This window comes from Atta colombica, unplaced genomic scaffold, assembly GCF_001594045.1.
Source record: "Atta colombica isolate Treedump-2 unplaced genomic scaffold, Acol1.0 scaffold105, whole genome shotgun sequence".
Taxonomy (NCBI): Eukaryota; Metazoa; Arthropoda; class Insecta; order Hymenoptera; family Formicidae; genus Atta; species Atta colombica.
This window is the reverse complement of record NW_017259190.1, coordinates 3,174,456-3,197,106: the sequence shown is the minus strand read 5'-3', so window position 1 is coordinate 3,197,106 and position 22,651 is coordinate 3,174,456. Positions and strand designations below refer to the sequence as shown.

Here is a 22,651-nt window from a genome sequence, read left to right as displayed (position 1 = left end):
ATATAAAATTAATAATTAAAAATTATATAATAATTAAAAACAAATTCGGGGAGAATTTAACTTCACATTTTGTCCTTGGGATATGCCTACATTAATATTCAACCCAACAACAAAAAGGCCGAAGCCTATAAATTCTAAATTCGATCTAAATTATATAGGTCGCTCGTTGTAATTTGAGAGATGATCTGACCTGGCTGTATACAATTGACACATGTTATATATTGGTTGTGGACCTATATTATATCTCGTAAATAAAAAAGTTTAAAAAATTTTACAGGATCGCGTTCGAAAAGTTCAAAGAATTCGTGTTCAGGCCGCTTACGGTGTAAATGGTTGGCCTAGATCTGTTTTGAGTCGCATTATAGGCCGCGTATAGATAAATAATGTAAATCGATCTAAACAATGAAATAATTACAAGTCTTGCAATTATTTAAAATGATCTTGACATTAGATTATAAATACCAATGCTATCGTCAGTTGTTATGTGAAATATTCTTATCGATCAACTAGCAGATTATTTCAAAGCAAACACAATTGAAATTCAGGTACAAATCGTCAAGGCGGGAACAATCGAGCAAGGAGATAAAACGAGGAAAAAAGGAGTTGTATAAATTTACAGAAAATTTTGTGTAATTAATTATATTATACCAATAAAATATAAAATAACATATTTATATATTAATAATATATTTCTTTTTCAGGACAAAAAGACGTTTATATTGATAAATCGCGGGCGCTTAAACGCGCGCATGACATAATTAAGAAATTAATAGCGTCTTTCATTCATGGCAAAATTATAAGAGTGCATTCAATGCATTTTAAAGCTGTTGTAACAAAAATTGGCGTAAAGATGTACGTTTAATAAAAATATAGAGACAAATTAAATCACGAAATATTCGATACATTTTATTATACTATTTTATTATGCTATTTGATTGGGTATTTCATCAATTGAGATATTTCACTCACTTTTACATTTAAATTAAAAATAGTGTATAACAGCTTTAATGTGCATTGTTCTGTGCACTAGTACTGCCAATGAAAAACTCTATATAAATGTACATAGATTATAATATAGTAAAGACTAACCTCATCTTCTTCTTTGTTACCACTTGTAGAATAATAAAAAGGAATAAGCTTATTGGAGTCCGTCATATCTGAGGTAATATCTGTTCCGCAGTGATGAGCGCGAATGAGATAACTGCTTGGATCAGTTAGAAATCTCAAAAATAAATTCACGATGGCAGAGCACTAATAGCTGAGTATAATCGTCAATTGTGCGATGCCTGCCGCCTACCGGAGTCGGAACAGTAATTCTGATACGACTGATTTGGTACATGCGCAGTAAAGCAAGCGATAGCTCAGGCTTTAAATAGTATATATATATATATATATAGGTTGGTATTCATTAGTCGATTCTTAGGATGGAGTATGAAGTTTTTCAAAGTCCTTCTTTTTTAAATAAAAGACTCTGATTGGTTGATCTTTTTTATGCTTCGCAAAGATCTGCGCTGGCTATTTACATTTTAGATTGGCTTGAGACAATCAATGATAAATCAATATAAATATCGATATGCATATATTATCATATGCATAATATTATATTTTATCATAGGTGCGCAATTTTTGTTTTACGTACATAAATAATATTTATTATTAAACATTAAAAATAAATTAATGACACGATAAATAATGTATAATAATAAAAAACGTCGACATTGGATCTTTCATAAAAAGGAAATGGTAAAAATAAGAGTAGAAAATTGTTCAAGAAAATTTTCCAAGAAAATATAAGTATTTAATATTTTCTTAGAAAGATAGTGAGGAAGATAAAAGAGTCTTTGAAAAATTTTGTTTCTGTTCCCTCTTAAAGAAAGCTAGCTAATACTAAAAGACAATAATTAATTACTTATTAAAAGCATCTTCAATACTTTTACTACTCCAAACAAATAATTAATTATTGTCTTTCAGTAATAAATTGGCTAATATTATTTCAGATAGCTAAATAAGGGCAATACATTGCCATTTTGCTGTCACTTATTTCGCATTCAATTTCATCAAACTAAAGCCAAGGTGTTTCCACAAACTGTTTGTTGTTCTGTCACGTAAAAAAGTCTTCCTTAGAGTTCAACAAACTGCTGGCAAGTTGTCATCATGCATACATGACGTTTGCTGTTGGCGTGACGAGTTTATTATTTCTCAATATTCTTACAATTTAGTAAACTCATTTCGAAATCTATTTGCCTTCCTGATGCTAACTCAGTTCACATTAGATTCCAATGACAGCAAATTATCGACAGGTTGAAAACAATACATGCAGTACATCAATTTGTTCCATAGACTAAATCTCACTTGAATATCTGGGATATTAAATTCCTGTAAAGGCAGCCTTTCTTTATACCTTTCTGTTTTTCTTTTAAAATTAAAATATTATTAATATATGACTAACTCGTTCTATTATAAACTTTCGAGTTTAGTCCTTCAAAGGACACCGCTAATTGTAATGTAAAAAATAAAGATCGATATTGATTTTGAAATTCGCAACAAATTATGACAAAGTATGATCCGATTGAGTCAATTTAAATTATTCTGATTATCATTTTCGTGAATGCCGTTATGTGTGTAATATTCAAGGGAATAGTAACGAGTAACAACCAATCAGATTGACTATCACGTTCTTTCCATTCTCTCCGAACAACCTTTCCTGAAAATACATCTTGCATTCCCATCGATTACTTTCTTACTTCATGACAATGTCGTGAACATGAGACGCATGCGCATCGAAGTGACGCGCACTGAGCGCGATGCGGTTCCGGAGTTCGGTGGCCTCGTCAATGTTCGGAGTATTTTCGGGCAGTTTCGCAAGACGCGTCGTCGGACGACGGTAAGTACAGTCTGTCGTCGATTGACGTCACTCGTCTCCTCTTTTGCTCTGAAATCATCTGAAATATGAGCGCCGGTGACAGAAGCCGCGCTGTCGCGTTGTGTCGTCGTCGTCGCTGTGTCAGCACAAAGTGTACAATCGTGTGAGGAAGAACAGAGACGAACAAGAAGAAGGACGAAGAGAAGGCGGAGAGGAAAAACGGATAAACGTCGCAGCGCGGCGTCGCGAAAAGGTCAGCCCCTATCGAGCGCCTCGAGAGTAGTCGAGAGGAGGCGATATCGCTTCTCGCGGCCGATGACACGTCCAGTATAATTCGCGAAAGGGGGGAAGAGAGGCATCTCCGCACACGTCGTGTCCGTTTGTCCGTCTATCCTTCCGTCCGTTTTTCTATCGACCTCCCTTCCTCGAGCACGTCCTTGAACGTCGACGCCGGTTCCTCACGAGATCTCTTCGCGCTTCTCTCTATCGCGTCGCACTCCAGTATCTATTACAATATTTATCTGCTGCCATACAACATAGTATCAGCCAGTATCTCCTATCGCTATCGTACTAAGATGCTGACACACTCCGATCTTAAGCTCTGTCTCTTTAACAACGAGAATCGCGAAGGGACTGCGTAAACACGTATGACATATGTATATCCATCTACCGAATTTAGCACTGAACGCAGCGGCTGTTTCATCGACGATGGAATTTTTTGATCGAGTATGAATAACGGCCTCGTGCCTATGAATAATTTACGAGTATTATGACGATTGAAAAATGAGCTATGCGAGTTTTTTCTGATTGTCATCATTCTTTTTTATTCTTCTTCTTTTTCCTTCTTTTCATTACGAAAGCACAATGACCTTCATGTTCTGACGGAGCAAGTTTTATTATACGCGCGTGTTTCCTGATGATTTCTGCGTCTTTTGAAAATCATCGTGTTTATTAAAGTTCACGGCTTACAAAAAAGTAAGTTGACACCAGCGGGATACAAGTCGAGCCAGCTGAGCACTGAGCGACAGCTGGAAAATCGCATGACAGCCTCCTCCGAGTTTGGATTTTTCCTATGATGAAATGTTTTTCGACAGTGCGAGAGAGAACGGTTAGGAGAACGTGAGACTTAGTCATGCGTTTTAAAGATCATTCGTTGATGTTCGCAATTACTAATGCAATAGTTACATTCCTCCACGAACGCACGCCGCTGTCCCACTTTACGTTCTTTCTTTTCTCTGTTTCGCTTTCCTCCTCGGTTGCTCAACCTCGCCCGCTGTCAGTCGGCAATCCGTACTGGCATCTCTCATTGCTCCGGAATAAGCTGCTCCGGAATGAGCTCCGATCCGCTAATTAACAGAGTTTCGAGTCAGGATGAATGAATCTCTTTCACGCAACCAAATGTTTCTCGCTAATGTATAATGCTATAGTTTTATCGTAGTAATTAATGCGATAACATGGAAACCGTTAGAAAAATGACTCCGTTGACGAATCATCGTGAATCTGCTTTAAAATAAGAGCAGTATCTTTACATATCACTCTCGTGCGCATTTCATGTATAAAAGGAATGATTTTATTGCGGTATTTAAAAATTTAGATAGATATGGAGTTAAAAATAATTTTGTTGGACCGTCAAAAGAATTATGTAGGACATTCAAGCATGGGTAATCGATATTGCAAAATTTTTTATATTATATTTCAATAATCAGTTTGAACGTCCTACATATAATTATTTTGATAATCCAACACAATTATTTTCAGATCTATTTATTTAAATTTTTAGATACTTGAGCAAAACCGTTGATTTTAATAGACTATTAAAATTATATGGGACGCTTAAACTGATTGCTAGAATGTCAAAACTTTTATAGCACTATTCATCATGTTTGAGTTTACTATAATTATTTTGATGGTCCAAAAAATTATTTTTTAGATTTGTATTTAGCTAAACTTTTAGATACTTCAGCAAAACCATTCTTTCCGTGTAAGTTTAGACATGATTTAGACAATCACTGAATGTGTGTGTGTATAATCTGGCTAAATAGGCTGGCTAATATCTAGCTTCTCTTTATTTTTTCAATAAAAAATCTCTTAAAATAAAAATATTAATCGATAATTTGTTCTCAAAGTTCGTTACCCCCTCGAATAGAATATATGCTTCGAGTCAAGAATATTGAGTGCATCGCACCGAGAGATTCGATCGGGTCGCGTCGGATTAAACGAGAGTTTCATAGTCGATAGCTTCGCGCCTCGGAAAACTCGTGAAGCGGAGAATGTCGGTCATGTTGATGATATTTTTGGAACGATCAGTGTTCTTATGATCCATTGAAGTTACGATGCAATCGCCGCCGTGGGTATCTTTCGATCTCGTTATCTTTACGATCTTTACCAACGATAAGCTTCAATTGTATCTAATCTCACATTGATAAACATTTTGATCGCCGGACAATGATCATTTCAATGACGATAATCGAATATAATCTTCTTGTTTTTTATATGCAACTTATTCACGGTATATTTGCAACGAGACAAAATGTTTAGTAAGCAAACCGTATTCATAGTGTTACATACTTAACATTTGCTTACTTTATAGTAATTATAATATATTTAGTGCATGTACGAAAGAACGATTTTATTGAAGTATTTGATGAAAATTTAACTTGGTAATAAATCTAAAAATTTGTTCGACATGTCAGATATCTAAATTTATACGGAAAGAATGATTTTGCTGAAGTATCTAAAAGTTTAGCTAAATACAAATCTGAAAATAATTTTTTTGGATCATCAAAATAATTATGTAGCAGGTTCAAGCATGATGATAATATTGCAAAAAATTTAGACATTCTCATTCAATTTGATGAACTTCTTTATCTAATTATTTTTATAAAATTCTTTTTAAATTTGTGTCTAGTTAAATTTTTAGATACTTTAGCAAAATCCTTCTTTTTGTATTTAATACTTACAAATATTCATTCGATTCTTGGACACATTGGGAAAGATTCATCTAATTGGGGAATGAATTAATTAGGTATCCGGGATCGCAGCGATGTTCAAGACGACCACCTGTAAGATGTTAGTCCAGGTATCGGCCGTACTGCCAGATGACAGGCCAATAACTGCCATTAATGTTGTGGAAGACTTAGACAAGTGTCCACCCAACTTCACAGTGGTACGCGAATTAATTCACTTTATTTATTATTACTCGTCGCGGTGATCAGAGATTGGTATATATCTCGTTAAGGTATCGAGAACTTACGATCAGGACACCGACGCTGATTTATGGAGGGAGAGTGGACTGTTCATCAAGAAGAAGGGTAGATATATCTGCTTCTCGAAGACTGAGGGCCAGCCAAACTGCGTGGTCGAAGATATCATGGTGATTAACGAGCGAGACACTCCGCCAGAAGGATACAGCATGATCTCCTACACCGTGGATTCGAGTAAGCCTTTCTGTTCGACAGCAATGCTTGCCGTTTGCGGATAAAAAAATATGCAAATTTTTACAAATAAATTGTGGTTGCAGGACAGAAGGCGTGGCGGAAAAAACAGGTGTGCTACAAAATTAGGAATAAGGACCTGTGTATGAAAGCGGTCACAGATATAATAATATGCAGCAGGACAACTCCAAATCATAAAGTTTACTCCAAACTGGCTCCTGTTGGATTTTCCGCTGCTGGGTATCTCTTCAAACTTTTAATTAGATCAGCTTTAAGTTGGCTTCGTGAATTTTTTATCTGTATTTTTATAACAACTCAATAGAAAGTAAACGCAATGACAAATTGCCCTAATTTATTTTATATATATATATATATTTTATATATATATCGATAAACACGGAACTTTGTGTGTTGGAAATATATATGTAATATAAAAAGTTAATATTTTTATCGCAATGTATATTGTTTCTTATACTTTTTCTTTCAGTACTATAAATGGTGTTCATGTATGCTACAAGACCGTAGATATCACAAATGCGAATTTGGATTCGCAGTCGTACGTTAATATAGAGTAAGTTTCAGCACAAGCCAAATATCGATTTCGTGCTATAAATATACGTATTTTATGGTACTTCCAGCTTACTGCAAAGTCCTTCTCCAAATCCATCGAATGGAATCTTTCACAGGCCAATCCCTGAGAGGCCCCCGAAACCAAAGTTCTCACCAAAACCACCGACCAATGGACTTTATCCGCAAGTCGGCAGCACTGCTAACAAGGATGACGAACTTGGCGATCGAGATTATGAGGTTTTAAGTCCTAACGCGAGGATCAGGCCAACGAGGCCCGCCCCACAACCGCCTATGTCCACGACATCCACCGTCACATCAACGCCCATTTATGGTACACTTCCGGGATCATCCGATCTCGACGGGGTTCCGTTCGTGCTTAATCCTCGTCTTATTACTAATCATAGTTCTGCCAGTGTGAGTATAATAATTTGAAACTTGTACAAAAATTAAAGTGCAATTAAGACATTTATTTTTACAACTTAATGATATGTTTTTTTTTCTTGATAGAACAAACTTCCTGTTATCAAAGTATGGACACAGAAGGACTTAGACAGAGAGGTACGTGTATTTTTTCAATTTTTAAAAATAATTGATAATTGAGACAAATAATTAATATGATGTTTTGTTGCAGTTCTTCTATGACTTTCGTGCGGAAAGAGAAACTTGAAAGATGACAGCTTGCCAAAACTAATTCGAATTTTCGAGCGTTTTTCCGCAGTACTTGTACGCGTTCGTATCCGATATAATGCTAACCAACAAGCGTAAATGGAGTGCCTGAACGAGTGATTTGTACTAACCCGCGAGAGAATGAAGCCTGCATGACGCTTAAAATGGGGATTGTGTAATGTTTAAGAAGGAATAAGATAAAAAAACTTATCAATGTACGCATTTCTTCTTCCACGCCCCATATTTACATTTTGATACTGGTGATAACGTTGTCATATTTTTATAGACTTGCGTTATTTTTTGATAGAGAGTAGAGATTATATATGTAAAATATGTGTACACATAATGTATCATAATGCGAGATTTTCTGCGCATCTTAATATCGCATATCTACGCTTCCAAACACGCGAACAAACGCATAATACTGTTGAGACTAGCATTACATTCTCGCCGCACATTTAACGATAATTCAAATGCGTGGTGAGATTGCATGCCATAAAAAGTCATTTAATTTTGTTGTTCCTTCCTTTTTTTTTAAATATATTTTTTACTCAGAGATTTGAATGTTTATTGTATAATTTTCTTTCAAAGTGCTGCTTTTCTTCCTTTACCTGCAATGAAGTATTATTACAAATTTTTTTTTCTATATATACTTTATCATTTGTAATTCTGTTTGAAAGTATGTACGGTTGTGTATAGAACATATTTAAAAAAATCTAATTTTAATATTGACGGAACACAACGTTCACTCCTAATCTTCTACTCGAGTTCTCTGTTCTATAAATTTATACATTGCATAAATTTCTGTTCGATTGCATAATTGTATACGTGAATGTAATTTAAGATAGAAACTTGTATGTTAAACAATAATTTAATAAAAGATTGATGGTTGAGAACTACCAATGCATATTATTTATCAAAATTAAGGTAATGAAAGATAAAGATTTCTTTCGATAACGTTTTATAAATTAGAATATACCAAAAATCGAGACGAGTTACATTTTTTTTTACATACATATCATATAAAGACTAATAAATAATTTCACAGCAGGAATATTTAAATCAACATTTTATAAACAATTTTTCCGAGAAAGGATTAAATAAATTAATCACTGAAAGTGCAACTTCGAAATCTAACGACTCATGTAGCATATGAAAAATAACGTAATTTATGTGTATATAATATATATGTTAATTACTCACACATTATCATAACGTAATTAAAGAAACAAGATTATTTTTTTTTTCACTATTAATTCCCTGTTTCTCGATCAATACTGTATAAAATTCCATTTGCACTTTAAAAGTGAGAGTCATTCGTTGTATACGAATACAACGACTATAAAATGTTTTAATTTAATTAATTATCAGCGAATTAAAAGATCAAAATCTTTTGTAGTTCGCTTTTATCGGCGAGTTATCGGCCGACACGGCGGAGCGAAAAATATTTTTGGCCGGCAGAAAATTGGCCAATCGTCAGACGAATGGTCCAGTCCAGTGCCTGACGTGCGTCGTATTGCCGGCTACAGTTGTTTGTACTCCGTGCCTTTCTAATACCGCCGTAGCCTTGATTCTGCTCTTGTACTTTACGTCCTTCGGCTTCAGCATGCTCTTGTGATTGCTTAGCAATCTTGAGGGTGTGAGGATCGACTTGTTGCTGAGGCCGGTCGCCTCCAGAAAATGATCATATCCGCTTCCGATTTCACTGTTGCCATTACTATTACCGATATCATTGCCGATAGCAGGAACATTGTTGTTATCTTTGGCAATGCTGTTCTCGTTCTGACCAGCGTTGTTAAATCCCACATGACCAAGTCTCTCGGATCCGTCACCTTCAGGCCGATCGGGATCGTCCGACAGATCGCACTCGTCTAGATTGAACTCCTCAAAGTTCTGTCGGATATCGAATTCCTGCAATGGAAGAAAAAAATCGTTTTTTTTTTATTTTTATAGAATTATATTTCTCAAGACATTTAATATATTTTCATAAGAGATCTTACATGTTCAAGTTCAGTGTGACGGTCCTTCGGACGATTTCTGTCCTTTGTTTGTTCCTCGGGATCACCGATCTTGAACTCTTCGAAATGCCGAACGATGTTCGTCACTCTGGCCGCGTTCTTTCCTTGATCCTCTTTTTGTCTTACTTGGAAAGACGAACGCACGTGGTTGAATCTATTCTTCCAGAATCCACCGTCTTTCATTTCTCTCGCCGAGCTCCTAGTCGAACCTTTCGCTTCATCCATATTCAGATTCCTTGCTGCCTTTGACGACGAAGAGGATATCAGTCCCAGAATGCTTCTTTTTGTAGGATCCACGCCTCCCGGATCCTGCTGCCTTTTTTCATCAATTAGAAATGATGGACTAGGAATTTTCTTCAGGATTAGTGTATTGTTGCGAAATTGTGGTTTCGGCGGCAACGCTGGTGGCGTTCTGGGCGGCGTCGGCGATGTCGTTATCTCTGGTAACGACTCTATATCTTCATAATCCAGATTCTTGGCGATAGTTAACCCTCTTGCAGACATCTGCAGGCAGGTCTTCTCCTCGATTCTCTCCATTTTTAAAGGAGGACTACTCTGTTGGGATTTCGTTGGAATCTTTCTCGTCTCTTCGACATCGACTTTGGGCTCGATGATGACTAGTGGGATCGCCTTGGACTCCTTGGAACCATCATCGTCCGGATCTTTTTGGACGATCCTCATGCCAAACTCGTCTTCGGATACATTCGCATCGTTCTCCGCGGTCTCTTCCTCCCTTGATGAATCTTTGTTATCCGTAACGGATTCCTCGGAATTTTTCCTTTCTATCTCGGAACCCACTGACTCGATATCGGACAACCTGGCTGGCTGAAAACGTACGATTCTGCCACGATGTTTAAACCTGCGCGGCACCGAGAGCACCAAGTTCTCCTCCTCTTCCATATCCTGCAGCAGAATCTGATTCACGCACTCCAATACAGAATTATGATTACTATTTGGCCGGTAGGTGCTGTGTCTGAATACATCATCGTTTAATCGATCTTCATCCGGATCACTATACCAATTTCCACTGGTATCTTCGACCGTTAATTCAGGCGTCTCGATCTTTACCTCGCTGCAAAAAAGAAATCGAAAGGACCGTCTTTAAGGAACAAAAGAATGTAATGGAAGAGAAAAATAAAATTAAATATCTAATAAAAATTTTGATGGAGAAAAGAATCACTTGTAACGTACATATTGTTATTATTGCTATAATCGTCTTTTGTCTTCAATTGCTCCGTCCGCTGAAGATTTTTCTCATTCACCTCGTTGCAGGCGTTAATATAAATCGGTTCTTCTGTGTCTCTCTCTTGACTGCTTATCAGAGTGTTAGTCTGTTCCTCATCCTCTGACACAAAGTTACAGTCCATCCCGTCATCCTTGCTCTCCGTTCTCGCGATACCCACTATTTCAATCATATTGGAACTTTTCGTCGACATCTTCTGATCCTTTGTCCTTCTTTTCATCGATACCATCGTCGTTCCACCCTTTTCCATTAAGTCCTCCTCGTCCTCATCTAAGATCATCGTCGTCTCGTTTTCGCTGTCAGTCACTGTCGTCGGTGTGCATCTGCTTGAGCATTTGTTCAAGGTTGAGCCAGGTGACACATCATCCGTACTCTCACCCTCGCAAAAACCTTCCGTGCTGAGCAACGAAGGGCTGCCCTCCGTCGTCGTCGTGACGATAGATGCGTCCGTGTTCTCACTGCTAGTCAGACTGGCCTTTGAGATATCGCTACCAGCGAAACTATTCGTTTTCCTCACGCTGTTCCGGTCCAGTTCGTCCAGAATACTAGACGATGCCGGGTTCAGCCGTGTGATTATTTCGCACTTTAGACTTGCGATCTCTTTGCCAATACCGCTCTCCTGCAGCGTTTCTCTCTGAAAGAGATTAATCGAATAAGTTTAAATTTAGAAAATACAGAACGTGAAAAGTATAGAATTCACTTCTATATTTATCTTTTTTTTTTATAAGTTTTTTTTTATAAACTAAAACACGGAAAGGATGGATTTGTTGAAATTTAACTAGATCTGAAAATAATTTTATTGGACCATCGAAATAATTATAAGACGCTCAAAACTGATTGCTAGAATATCAAAACTTTTTGCAACATTGCTATCGTGCTTGAGATTTCTACATAATTATTTTGCTGGTACAACAACGTTATTTTCAGATCTAAATATAATTAAATTTTTAGATGCTTCAGCAAAATCGTTTTTTCCATGAAGTTGCTGATCGTAGATAGGCTTATATGCTAATTATTACATGGTTTTCTCAAATTACTTGCAAATTGCCAAAGTCCTTCTGCAGATTTTTATCGATATTGGTGTTGACCTCGACATCGACGGCCAGTGTGGTTCGATCGCGTTTGCTCTTTATATAGTTTTTTGTATATCGCCTGAGCAACGCGATCTCCAATTGCTGGTTTCTGATAACATTGTCCTTTTCGCAGAGCATCTGCCTGATAGACTTCTGCTCTTGCTTAAGGCGCGCTTCCAGGAACAGCAGTGCTCGTAGTATCCTCGAAAGCTGTTGATCTCGCAAAATCTTCTCGGATTCATGATTGGCGATACGATGGTCCAACTCCTTCACCAGCTCTCGGCATTTTTTCGTGGCGGTTTTCAGGGCGTCCTGAGTTCGCGCCAATTCCTGCTTGAGCGTCCGGACCTCGGTTTCCATCTGAAAAATAATTTCAACAAATAAATCTCCAGTTCTCAATGAAATATCACGAAAAATATTTTTCCTCATGTTAAAGATTATTATTACGAGATCGAATCTTAATGACAATCCGATCAGTTTGAATTCGATCTTTTCTTCACGAAAATATCAGATCACGAATAGAACTTACATTTTACAGACATAAATTAAATATTAAGAAATTAAAGTTTTATCCGATTAAGAGAAGATAGAATAACAGATTCTTTTACAGAGTCTCTTTATATCATCTAAATTCCTATATCCTCTCAAGATAAACGACTCGCGTTGCGCACAATACGGATCGTGACGAGATAGATATTCATCGTGCATGCGAGTACGACGTACAGATCGAAGGAATGAATACCGCCAACGTCTGAACAAAATCGAGGAACAATGCCGGCCGGTCTTCGGCCTTACTTCGCGCGCGAAAGAAGGAGAGTTTCGACTGAACTGAACTGACTTGAGAAAAAGAGACGTCCACGTTAGCTCGTTCAGATGCAGGGGGGTTCGAGACCGGACCGGCTCTAGGACCGGAAGGACCTGACCCGACCATCAGAGAACCGGTAAGTTATGGCCCGGTACGGTGCGATAGAATGATCGGCGACGGCGATTCCATTGTTAGGTAAACAATTTCCAACTTGACGCATTGACTGACCAAGGATAAGCGGAGTATTTGCATTTTGGGTCATACACGGTGACGTGCAGTGAGTCCCATTATTACCACAGCGGTCAGTTAATGAGATTCTTTTACGAGCTTGGCAATGATTTGAATGACGATTTCAATCGAAGGGCAGAGATGAATTAGGACTCGAGAATGCAAATAATTGAGAACTTTATGTAGGTATATTTAATTTATTTTCGAAAATTGTAAATTTATGTTTTTGCAAAAATAAATTTATTTCTCTAAAAATTTGTAATTTTGGATTTCAAATTCACACAGCAAAAATCGAAAATCTATTGTAAAAACAATATGTAAAATTACATAAATAATATATGTGTATTAAAAATTATTATTTCTAGAAATATATAAATTGTGCGTTTTTAACAAAAATTAGTACTTTATCTCTCGAATTGTGTAAATATATAAATATATCTTAGTATCAAATAAATTATATATAACAATAATACATAATTTTTATATACACTAAAAAAAAATATAGTCAATTTTAATAAATTTAGTTCAATACTGCCAACTAAACATTTTCTTACAGTAAATAAATATTTATTCAGAAAAAAAAGATTGTTAAATTAAATTAACATTTCTTGTATCAAATAAATATTTTTATATTTAATAAACATTTAATTGGCAATATTCAACTAAATATTTATTAAAATTGACTATATTTTTTTTCAGTATATATATATATATACAAGTTCGTGTATATAATACTGTTATTAAAATTTAATTTAAGTTTTATGTTCGCTGTCATTCTTCGATTTCAATTGTCGAGAGAAAATCTCCGAGGATTTATGATCCCAGATTTCCGTTTCCGCATACGGCAAACTCGCCTTGTCAGAAAAGGAAATCGCGAAGCGGCACTTTCCGCTAGTCAATTTAACGCCGTTCTCGAGCGGACGAGCGATCTAACGGCGATGCAGGCTAAAGTGCAAGCCGCAATTACGCGTGGTTTATTCGCTGAATGCAATATCTCCTGCCCGCCTTTCCCGTTTTACGGGCGTTACGAATACGATATACATTGACTGAGAAGTAACGAAGAGTTCTTCGGCAGATAACTCGCCGGTGTTGAGCGTCTCTTAAACCGATAAGCCATGACCGCAGCTAATTAAAACGCGAGATGCTAATCGCGTCAGAGAACGAGACCGTGTCTCCGCCAATTAACGAGTGAGCGAACGCGTTTTTTTTTAGACGCGACTAAATCGCGTCGTGTGGGGTCCTTGACGCAAGCTTGAAATATTTTGCCGATCCTCAGTTTTTTTCTGTTGCCACTTTCCGTTTCAGCAATATATTCATCCATAACAATTTTTTTCCTTTTTACAAAATATACATTTTATCGAGATAAAGACTTTTCTCCGAAAATATTAATTTCGACATGAATATTTTTATAATTCTGAGAATTTTCAGGATCGATTATTATTCTTCATGCATATTGAGTCCTTCGTGCGACGTTGAGAGGCGAAATAATCATGCGAACCTGAAATACACTCGCTGAAGGAGAACGTTAACGGGAGGGACTGCACGGAGGATCCTTCCGTGAAATTCCTTTAAGAAACTCACACGGACCAGCCGATTACAAGGTTACCGAGTCATCGGGACGGAGGTTTCTCAGACCGTTGGTGCTGCCCATAAATTATACGCCTCTAGATTTGAAAGAGAGAACTAGTTACTAGAAGAATCCCGCGAAACGATCCAATTTTACACGCGAACGCGAAGTAAAAGTGAAACAAATAGAAGGAGAAGGCATAGAAGGAGAATAATTACTTTTTTATATGAAAATTCCAAGGTTTCTTCGGGCAATCATTAAAAATAATATAAATTTCGAGCAACATACTTTGGACAACATATTTTGTCGCACCATTGAAAAAAATTATTGATAATAACTATCAACAAATATTGAGAGACGAATTCAATTCGCAAAAAAAGTTTCTGACTGAAAATGAAGAAATCAAGAAATTTCGGTCAAATCTGATTAAACTTAACTAAAGTCATAATAGATTTATCAGAAAATTTTGATTTGTTCATTTTCAAATACAATTAATGCAATCATACTGTTTCCAGTGCGATATAATAATATAATAAAAATAATTTTGTTTCTCTAAATAGCAATTATTACCAAATGGTTGATTATGTTATTATGTTTAGTAACATTAATACTAAATAAAAATAAATAATTTCTAAATATTTAAAAAAGTAAAATTATTTTTGAATATATATTAACCAAACATTGCTTGAAATTATTTCACTCAATATTTGATAGCTATTACCAGGTTGTATTGTCAATATATCAAATAATGTTTTTCAGATGTTTCAAAAGAACTTAAGGTGAGATTTCTTAATATAATTTGATAAGATTTACTTATTGTAATTGATTTCATTTTAAACATTAAATGTGTGTGTGTGTGTGTATGTGTGTGTGTTTTGATTTTTGAAGTATTTTGGTCTCTGAAGTAAATCTTATCTTACTTGTGATAAGATTCATGTACTTTAGACACATTAACAGATTAAAAAATTTAACAATAAAATCACCTTTTTCAAAATTAACACAATATAGTTTTGTACATTACAGCTTCACGCGAATTCTCTGAAGAAATTTCCAATTTGTTTACATATTCACTTTACAAACCAAACTTTGTCAACTCTTTATTCTTTCACAGTTGAGAGTCTAATCTCAGGTTCTATTTATAAAATTGCTTGTCTCTCCGCAGAGAATTGTCGACGTCGGTCAATAATCCCTCGCGACAGCACGGAAATAATGTGTCGGTTGCAATAATGACTGTGAAAAGTCACGCTAGTGCGAGAAAGCGTCGTGGATGTACTCGGCACGTCTTCGAACAGGAAGACAAGTGTAGCCCAACACAAAACGAGCCGTTTTTTCACCTTTTAAAGTCATGCAACTGCGATAGGCAGCCTTGGCCTCCGGCTCATCCTCTTCGCGTCTACAATCATTTAACAGTTCACGCGAGTTCACGCGAGTTCACGACGTGAAGCCCAACTTGCCCACGCTGTCGGAACACGCGCGCGCCGAAAAGTGTGTTGCGCGACTTTCTCCGTTCGCCGGCCAACGGTTTTTCGGTCCACACAGTTGGAGGTGCACGATTGGAGGTCAAGTCGGGCGAGTCAGCCCGAGACAGATCGGGGGTACAGTTATCCGCCTTTGTATTCGCTGCGATCAAGGTGAGATCGCCTCGATCTCGGCCACTGATCGGTCCTGAAGTGACCTGAAGTCACCGCGAAGTGGAGCCGAAGTCGAGAGTCCCCGCAGTCGAGATTGCTAATTATAGATACCCTACGTGATGAATGCGATAAGAGGTTTCCTACCCTTACAGAAACTTAATACTAATATTGATCAATTAATCATTCATTTTTAATATACTGTTAATGATACTTTTAATACTCAAAGTAAGTGAGTAACCGACTGGTACTATGAAATTTCTACAATAAGTCTAAGTTTTAAATCATGAGACGTAAAATTGGTCGATAAAAAATCGACCAATCACAATCACATGTGAGAAAAAGAATTGACTATATGAGTGGTTAATTTCTTACGGCTTAAAACTTAAAGGTAATGGCTTACTATAGAAAGCCTATATAAGAGGAGCACGGATTCTATATATAGGCATAAGAAAAAGACTTAAGAAAATTAACCAATCAGTTTTTTCACGGAAAGGAAGAGAATGAAGGATTTTGCTTCATTTTCTTATGCATTATGCATTATGCATTATGTAAGGCATAATATGCCTCCCGTTCTAAGGGCTATCGATAAGAAGAATCCTGATGTATATCGCGAGATATCGCGACGCATCCCCGATGACCGCGACAAGAGCGGTTCGCCGATGACGTCACACTTCGGTGTCACGCCGGGTTCTGCTGGCCGATGAATGGAGAATGCACTTTCTCCAACACGTTACATACCGCCGACTACATTTGTTGCGCTGCTGCAACAGCTGCAGACGACGGAACATACTCGTATTGTTTTGCTCGCGAAACAACCGGCACCATATGCGTTCCCTCCCGCTCTCGCGTTGACATGCGTGCGTGAATGCGTGCGTGCGAAACGTACAAAGGCGGCCAGGTGTCGCTCGACGGGCAAGTTCCCGTCAACGGCGTCTGACGGCGTCGACGAAGTAATCACGGCGTATATCGAACGGATTCCTTGCGAGGAATTCTTGTCTCTGGATAATTTCCTCTTGGTGAACTGAGAGTCCTTTCCAACTTGTTTCATGAATTCATATTTTCAAGAAGCGCATTGCGCTACCAACATTTTTGCAGCGAGGTCAACGTGTATGAAAAAAAAAAGAAAAAAAAACAATTTTGAAATATCTAAAATCTTAGGCACTGAGAAATCTTGCTTAGATTAATTAGAATTTTGGTTGAAAATCTTGTTGAATTAATTAGAATTCTGATTGAAAATCGACAAATTAGAATTTTTGAATTAAAGCTACTAGAATTCCAGTTGATATAAACAAAGTAATTAAAAAAATTCTGATTGAAAATGGAACGAATCAAAAGATTCTTATCACATCAATCAGAATTCTGATTATCTCAACCAAAATTATAATAGATTCAACCAGAAAACTCTGGTTTGTCCATTTTCCAGTACGAATTCGGCGCGGGAGTGAGTTCTACAGGTGAGCCTCTTGGATCGAGATCCAAACACGAACTACTCTTGGAGACTTGGAGACTACTTCGATCCTGATTTTCTTTCTTGCCGTTCACTCGGGATGTTAGCCTTCGCAAAGTCGGTTACCATCGAGCTTTTACCTTCGAGAATTCTTCCTCTCTGGTCTCTGCGCTATCTCAGAACGATCCTGATGCATCTGTATGAACGCGTGGAGGATTTTACGTCGCTCCTGATGACGCACACCGCAACGGCGCAGCCGAATTCTACTTGGCTGCGCGTTTCGCGCAGCATTCCGCGCGATCTTCTCGGTTGCTCCTCGGGATTCGACGTGTCTCGATGGTCCCGACTAGCTCAGCGAGATGTTACGAGTTTGCTTGTATAGTTCGCATCTCGGATAACAAAGTAAATACATGCACATATACATATATATATATACAGATAAAGAAAAAGAAATTGGAGAACTTGAAGACACTCGCGCCACGACGACGACGCTCTTTGGTGCCGCGAAGAAGAGAGAGGAGAGAGAGAGAGAGAGAGAGACTTGACGAAGTGTCGAGAAATACCAACGACACGAGCTTAGGCCACGGACTGACTCCGACTGGTTGGTGAATACTCGGTTCGCTGCTGAGCCGCCAACGAACCAGGTGGAAGGGAGAACGTTGCCATCCAGGAACGGATTTTCAAAGGCTGGAACTTGATTTCTTCACGATGTCGTATATAACTGGTTATAATTGTTATTATAAACGAAAAGGCTTATTCATCATTATCGAGAAGTAACTCTTCCTATAAATTAAAAATCTGAGTATCCTCATATGAAAAATTTTACATAAGATGTATAAGAATAAAATTCTAAGAAGGAAAAGAAGAGAGAGAGAGAGAGAGAGAGAGAGAGAGAGAGAGACATACAGAAGGTTAATTATGAGATAACCGACTTAAAAATTGTTTTTTATTAATAAATTTAAAAATATATTTGAATGTGAATTGCGTAAATGAAATGATAAATACTATCATTATAATATAATAGATGCAAAAGTGACAAATTATTTCGAATGACATCATTACACGAACATTTTCTTTTTACGTTGCACATTCACGAAATAATCCACTTGTACATCATTGACTAAAGTATTAATCGACAAGTTCAGCCCTGCATCAAGACGGCAGGCAAGGAGAAGGAAGAAAGTAAGGAAAGTAGGGACGAAAGAAAGAAAGAGACATAAAGTCTACCTCACGTAGACAGAATATGCGTGCATTTATGCATGGTCGGTCCATCGTGCCCAGATGGAAAGAGGTAGGACCACCGATGGTACCGCCATATGTAATGCAAACGTGAGCGGAACGTATCCCTTTTCTCAGACGAAACGCGAAACGCTCTGTGATTCCAATCAGCTGATTTCGATTTAACTCTTCATATCCTTCGAAAATATGTTCTTCATCGGCGTTTCGAAAAATATTGCCAGGAATGCCGTTTTTTAAGAGATATACTTTTGATTTAACTTTATTTAACTAACGTCATTCCTTTTTTCTTAATTGATTAAACATAATATAAATATAATACAGATAAAATGCTTATGATTTTAATCAGCTGAAAATATGTTCACTGATATTTCGAAAAATATTCTATCTGCAGAAATTATTATATCTCGATTTTTAAAAGATATTTGACATAATTTCATTAATGTCATTCTTCTTTTTGTTAATTACCCAAGGCAAATGTGACAATTACATTCAAAATGCGATAAATAAACGTTAGAAATTGTATAATAAACGTACAATTGAGAATTAATATTTAAAAGTTGGTACGTTTTTTAAATTTAATAGTAACGTAATAATTTGTAACGTCTATTAAACATTTTTTTGTACTAATTTAAAATATCAAACATTTCGATGGTTATATTATATAAATAAAATGTGTACTTAAAAGTAAAGCCTATTTAATGTTTTTATACGGAATTAAAGAACATTTTGGCTAAACGTTTTTTAAATGTAAATTGTCTGTTTGGAAGCAGACTAAGAATATTATAGATAAAAGAAATGATGGTGTATTAGAATACTGTATGTATTTCCGTGAATTAGGGAGATACAGTGAACGCTAAAGTCACAGCTTTTAAGCTTTTCTTAATTAGTTGTTAAGCAAAAGATAACCTTAACGTTCACCATATCTAGATAAACGGTACTGCAAAAACCTCCTAATGCCATCTCTATTTACATTAATATGCGAGCTATCATTATCGTGGGAATGTTATCGATACTAGGCAATCGTTCTTGATCTTGTCATGGTAATGCGCAAAACGCGCGCAGAGAATGGCGATTGTCCTAGAAAACGAGATTCTACAGGTCGGCGCCTGGACAGAGCGATTGTGCAATAGCCGTTTAACGACTTCGTCGAGGCTAGCCTTCTTGCTCTCGTTTCGCTTTTTACGGAAACCACCATCGATAATTCGCATTCGACAGCTCACGCGCAGTACGCCTCAGTAGTCGTTAATCGGAAGTCCGCATTGCCGGGTAGAAAATAGAAAGGAATGTGCAAGATCAGCGAGAGTTTGTACGCAAAAGGAAAGGAGTTTGCAATTTATTTTCGCCATATCTAGTATCCTTCGGATTCGTTGCATCTTTGCTGCATATTTAACATCGTTCGCTCGCAACTATAATTTTTTTCGCATTCCGGCACTGCGAAACGCGTGCAGTTTTCTTGCAAAACACGATGAAATTAATCCCCCTTCTCCGATAATGCCATATTGATTTATTAGCTTGGTTAGAGACTTATTTTATCTGTTTACTTGTACGATCGGTGTTCATTATGGAAGCGTAAAATCGATGAGTTAAACCTTTCTAATATAAGATGACTTTAATAAATTACGTTAGACGATTCATTAATCAATTCAAGATTTATTTATTCTCGAGCAAGCTTTGTCTTAAAACAAGACGATAAAACTTCATAAAAAATAAAATATAAAGTTTTATCATGTCCACAACAAAAAAAAAGTTTTATCATTGTTTTAATAGAGCTTAAAGTGCTTTAAATCAATTTGATTTTTCTGAGAATCTACAGCTGTTTGTCAAGATCGACAGCGCGAACGCGAAACGTAAACTTAATTCACATCGGTCTTAATTTTTCGTTGAAGGTATGTATTAATGTATATTGATATAAATTGATGATCGCAGAGAACCGTTCGCTTAATCAATATCAAATCAATTTGTTCGCGTTGCTTCGTGACTCCAATTAATATCAAAGCTGGACGCGACAAGGAACAACGCGAATCGTCGACGCCAAAGACGTTCACTGTCAATGATATCCGGGTCACAGTATTGGCTTACATGTCGCATTGACGAATTCTCTTTGTCGTCACGACTGCAAGATAACGATAACGGGACAAAGGTGAGCACCTGGATCTCGTGATCGATCGATCGCGCCCATATGTGTTTTGCAAAGCCAGAACAAAGTTTGCGATGGGCGTATCTTTGGTATTGGATACATTTTAATACGATATATTATACGTTAACAATAAGTATATCTTTGATACACTATACACTGAGAGAAAAATATATTAAATTTTAATAAATATTTATTTAAATAATGCCAGTCGAATATTTACTAAATGTAAACATATATTTACTTGGTACAAGAACTATTTGATTTATTTATTATTATATTTTATTTAACAAATATTTATTTTCCGTAAATAAATGTTATTCAAACAATTATTTATTAAAATTTTAGTACATTTTTCTCTCAGTGTACGAGCTAAACAGCGATATGAACGAATAAAAGTACGAATAAATTTGCATAGAAACCAAACAAGCTAAATTGAAAGAAGAACATTATTCTTTCAGAGTTCTTTCTTTTCAGTCTAAATAATACACTATAAAAGTTGTTAAATTTTATGATAATACATAAAATAATTAAATAATAATTTGTAAGTTGTTTATAATTGCACAGAAAGAATAATTCTGTTGAAGCAAAAAATTTAGATAGATATAGAACTAAAAATAATTTGTTGGATCATCAAAATAATTATATAAGAAACTCAAGCATGCGATGAACAATGCTGTAAACAATCTTGACATTCTAATGATTAGCTTGAGAGTCCCACATAATTATTTTGATAACAAACAAACCAACAAAATTATGTATATAATGTTTAAATCTATATCTAAACTTTCAGAAACTTCAACAAGATCGTTCTTTCCGTATGATATTCCACGTACACCGATTTAATTACGCAATGATATCGCGGACGATTGCAAAAAGTGATTTCGAGATGCCGTGATTTTCTCCTGAAAAACCAGCTTTTCACAGAAAAATACGGAAGGTGGGCATTATCATTGCGATGTAACGCGCAAATGTCTATTGTTTCGCGATAAACACTAGGCAAATTATCCGAGTAACCAGGTATTGTGTTATTGCCAGCGTTAATAAATACTTGCTGCCGCCGCAAAATTCCGGTTTTACACGAATACGAGCGTCCTGTCGGATGATTACGTCATTTCTTATCACGGGTGTCTCAGTAGTGGTTTATTCTTATCGTTGGTTTCTTTTACACGGGAAAAACTTGGGCAAAATCAAGTGCTTCTCCTAAGAATCGGAACACGAATATTCATCTTTCAAATTTTTAACAACTCCTTTACGCTCTTTTTTTGAAAAAAAATTTTAACAAGTTTTTCAAACTCTTTGCTAAATCATAAAGAATCCTCAGAAGTATGTCCTGCCATGTGTATGATTTCAATAAGAATCAAGATTAAATAAAATTTTAAAGATAAAATTAAATCGACAAATTTTAAGAAATAATATTTTTGTGCTTTATTTAGAAGAGAGAAAGAGAGAGAGAGAGAGAGAGAGAGAGAGAGAGAGAGAGATTAACAATAAAAACGCTCTGATGAACGCGATGGGATAAATCGATTTTACCGTTTTCCAGCGAATAATCGAGTAATGCTAGTTTCCGTAGTCGGCGATGGGATTTTTGCACGTTGCTTAATTACTTATTACCTTCGTTAGTTCTCTCGCGGTGGATCGTAAACGAAGTTTACGCGCGTGATGCAAGCGTAAATATTCACGACCTATAGCGGATAAGAATCTAATACCGACGATGCCTAGTCAGATCAATA

At 36.5% G+C, this 22,651-nt stretch overlaps 3 protein-coding genes across 7 annotated transcripts in view; 1 reads left to right on the top strand and 2 right to left on the bottom strand.

Annotated features, from left to right (window-relative positions):
- LOC108689211 (geranylgeranyl pyrophosphate synthase-like) overlaps positions 1-1,257 on the bottom strand; it is a 5,329-nt gene extending 4,072 nt beyond the window's left edge. Inside the window, exon 1 of the mRNA XM_018195882.1 lies at positions 1,090-1,257. Within this exon, the coding sequence (XP_018051371.1) occupies positions 1,090-1,155 (66 nt within the window). The 5' untranslated portion in view covers positions 1,156-1,257. The remainder of the gene's footprint in view (positions 1-1,089) is intronic.
- Positions 1,258-2,808: 1,551 nt separating this feature from the next.
- Positions 2,809-7,747, top strand: LOC108690995 (multivesicular body subunit 12B). 3 transcript variants are annotated; one of them, XM_018198605.1, is made up of 8 exons: positions 2,809-2,884; positions 5,889-6,029; positions 6,102-6,300; positions 6,384-6,537; positions 6,785-6,868; positions 6,936-7,281; positions 7,375-7,425; positions 7,499-7,747. In XM_018198605.1, exons 2-8 carry the CDS (start codon positions 5,907-5,909, stop codon positions 7,532-7,534), a joined length of 993 nt encoding a protein of 330 aa, XP_018054094.1. In that variant the 5' UTR covers positions 2,809-2,884; positions 5,889-5,906; the 3' UTR covers positions 7,535-7,747. The 3 variants fall into 3 exon arrangements, with proteins under 3 accessions (XP_018054094.1, XP_018054085.1, XP_018054077.1); XM_018198596.1 differs by having other exon boundaries at positions 2,828-3,116; positions 6,984-7,281; XM_018198588.1 differs by having other exon boundaries at positions 2,828-3,116.
- Positions 7,748-8,477: 730 nt separating this feature from the next.
- LOC108690979 overlaps positions 8,478-22,651 on the bottom strand; it is a 39,367-nt gene continuing 25,193 nt past the window's right edge. For 2 of the 3 annotated variants that reach the window (XM_018198573.1, XM_018198556.1), the window contains exons 2-5: positions 11,832-12,227; positions 10,743-11,428; positions 9,534-10,623; positions 8,478-9,444 (exon numbers count right to left, since the gene is read on the bottom strand). In XM_018198573.1, coding sequence (XP_018054062.1) covers positions 9,010-9,444; positions 9,534-10,623; positions 10,743-11,428; positions 11,832-12,227 — 2,607 coding nt within the window. In that variant the 3' untranslated portion in view covers positions 8,478-9,009. Of the gene's footprint in view, positions 9,445-9,533; positions 10,624-10,742; positions 11,429-11,831; positions 12,228-17,685; positions 17,767-22,651 lie in introns of those variants that run through there. The other variant, XM_018198565.1, reaches the window with a different exon arrangement.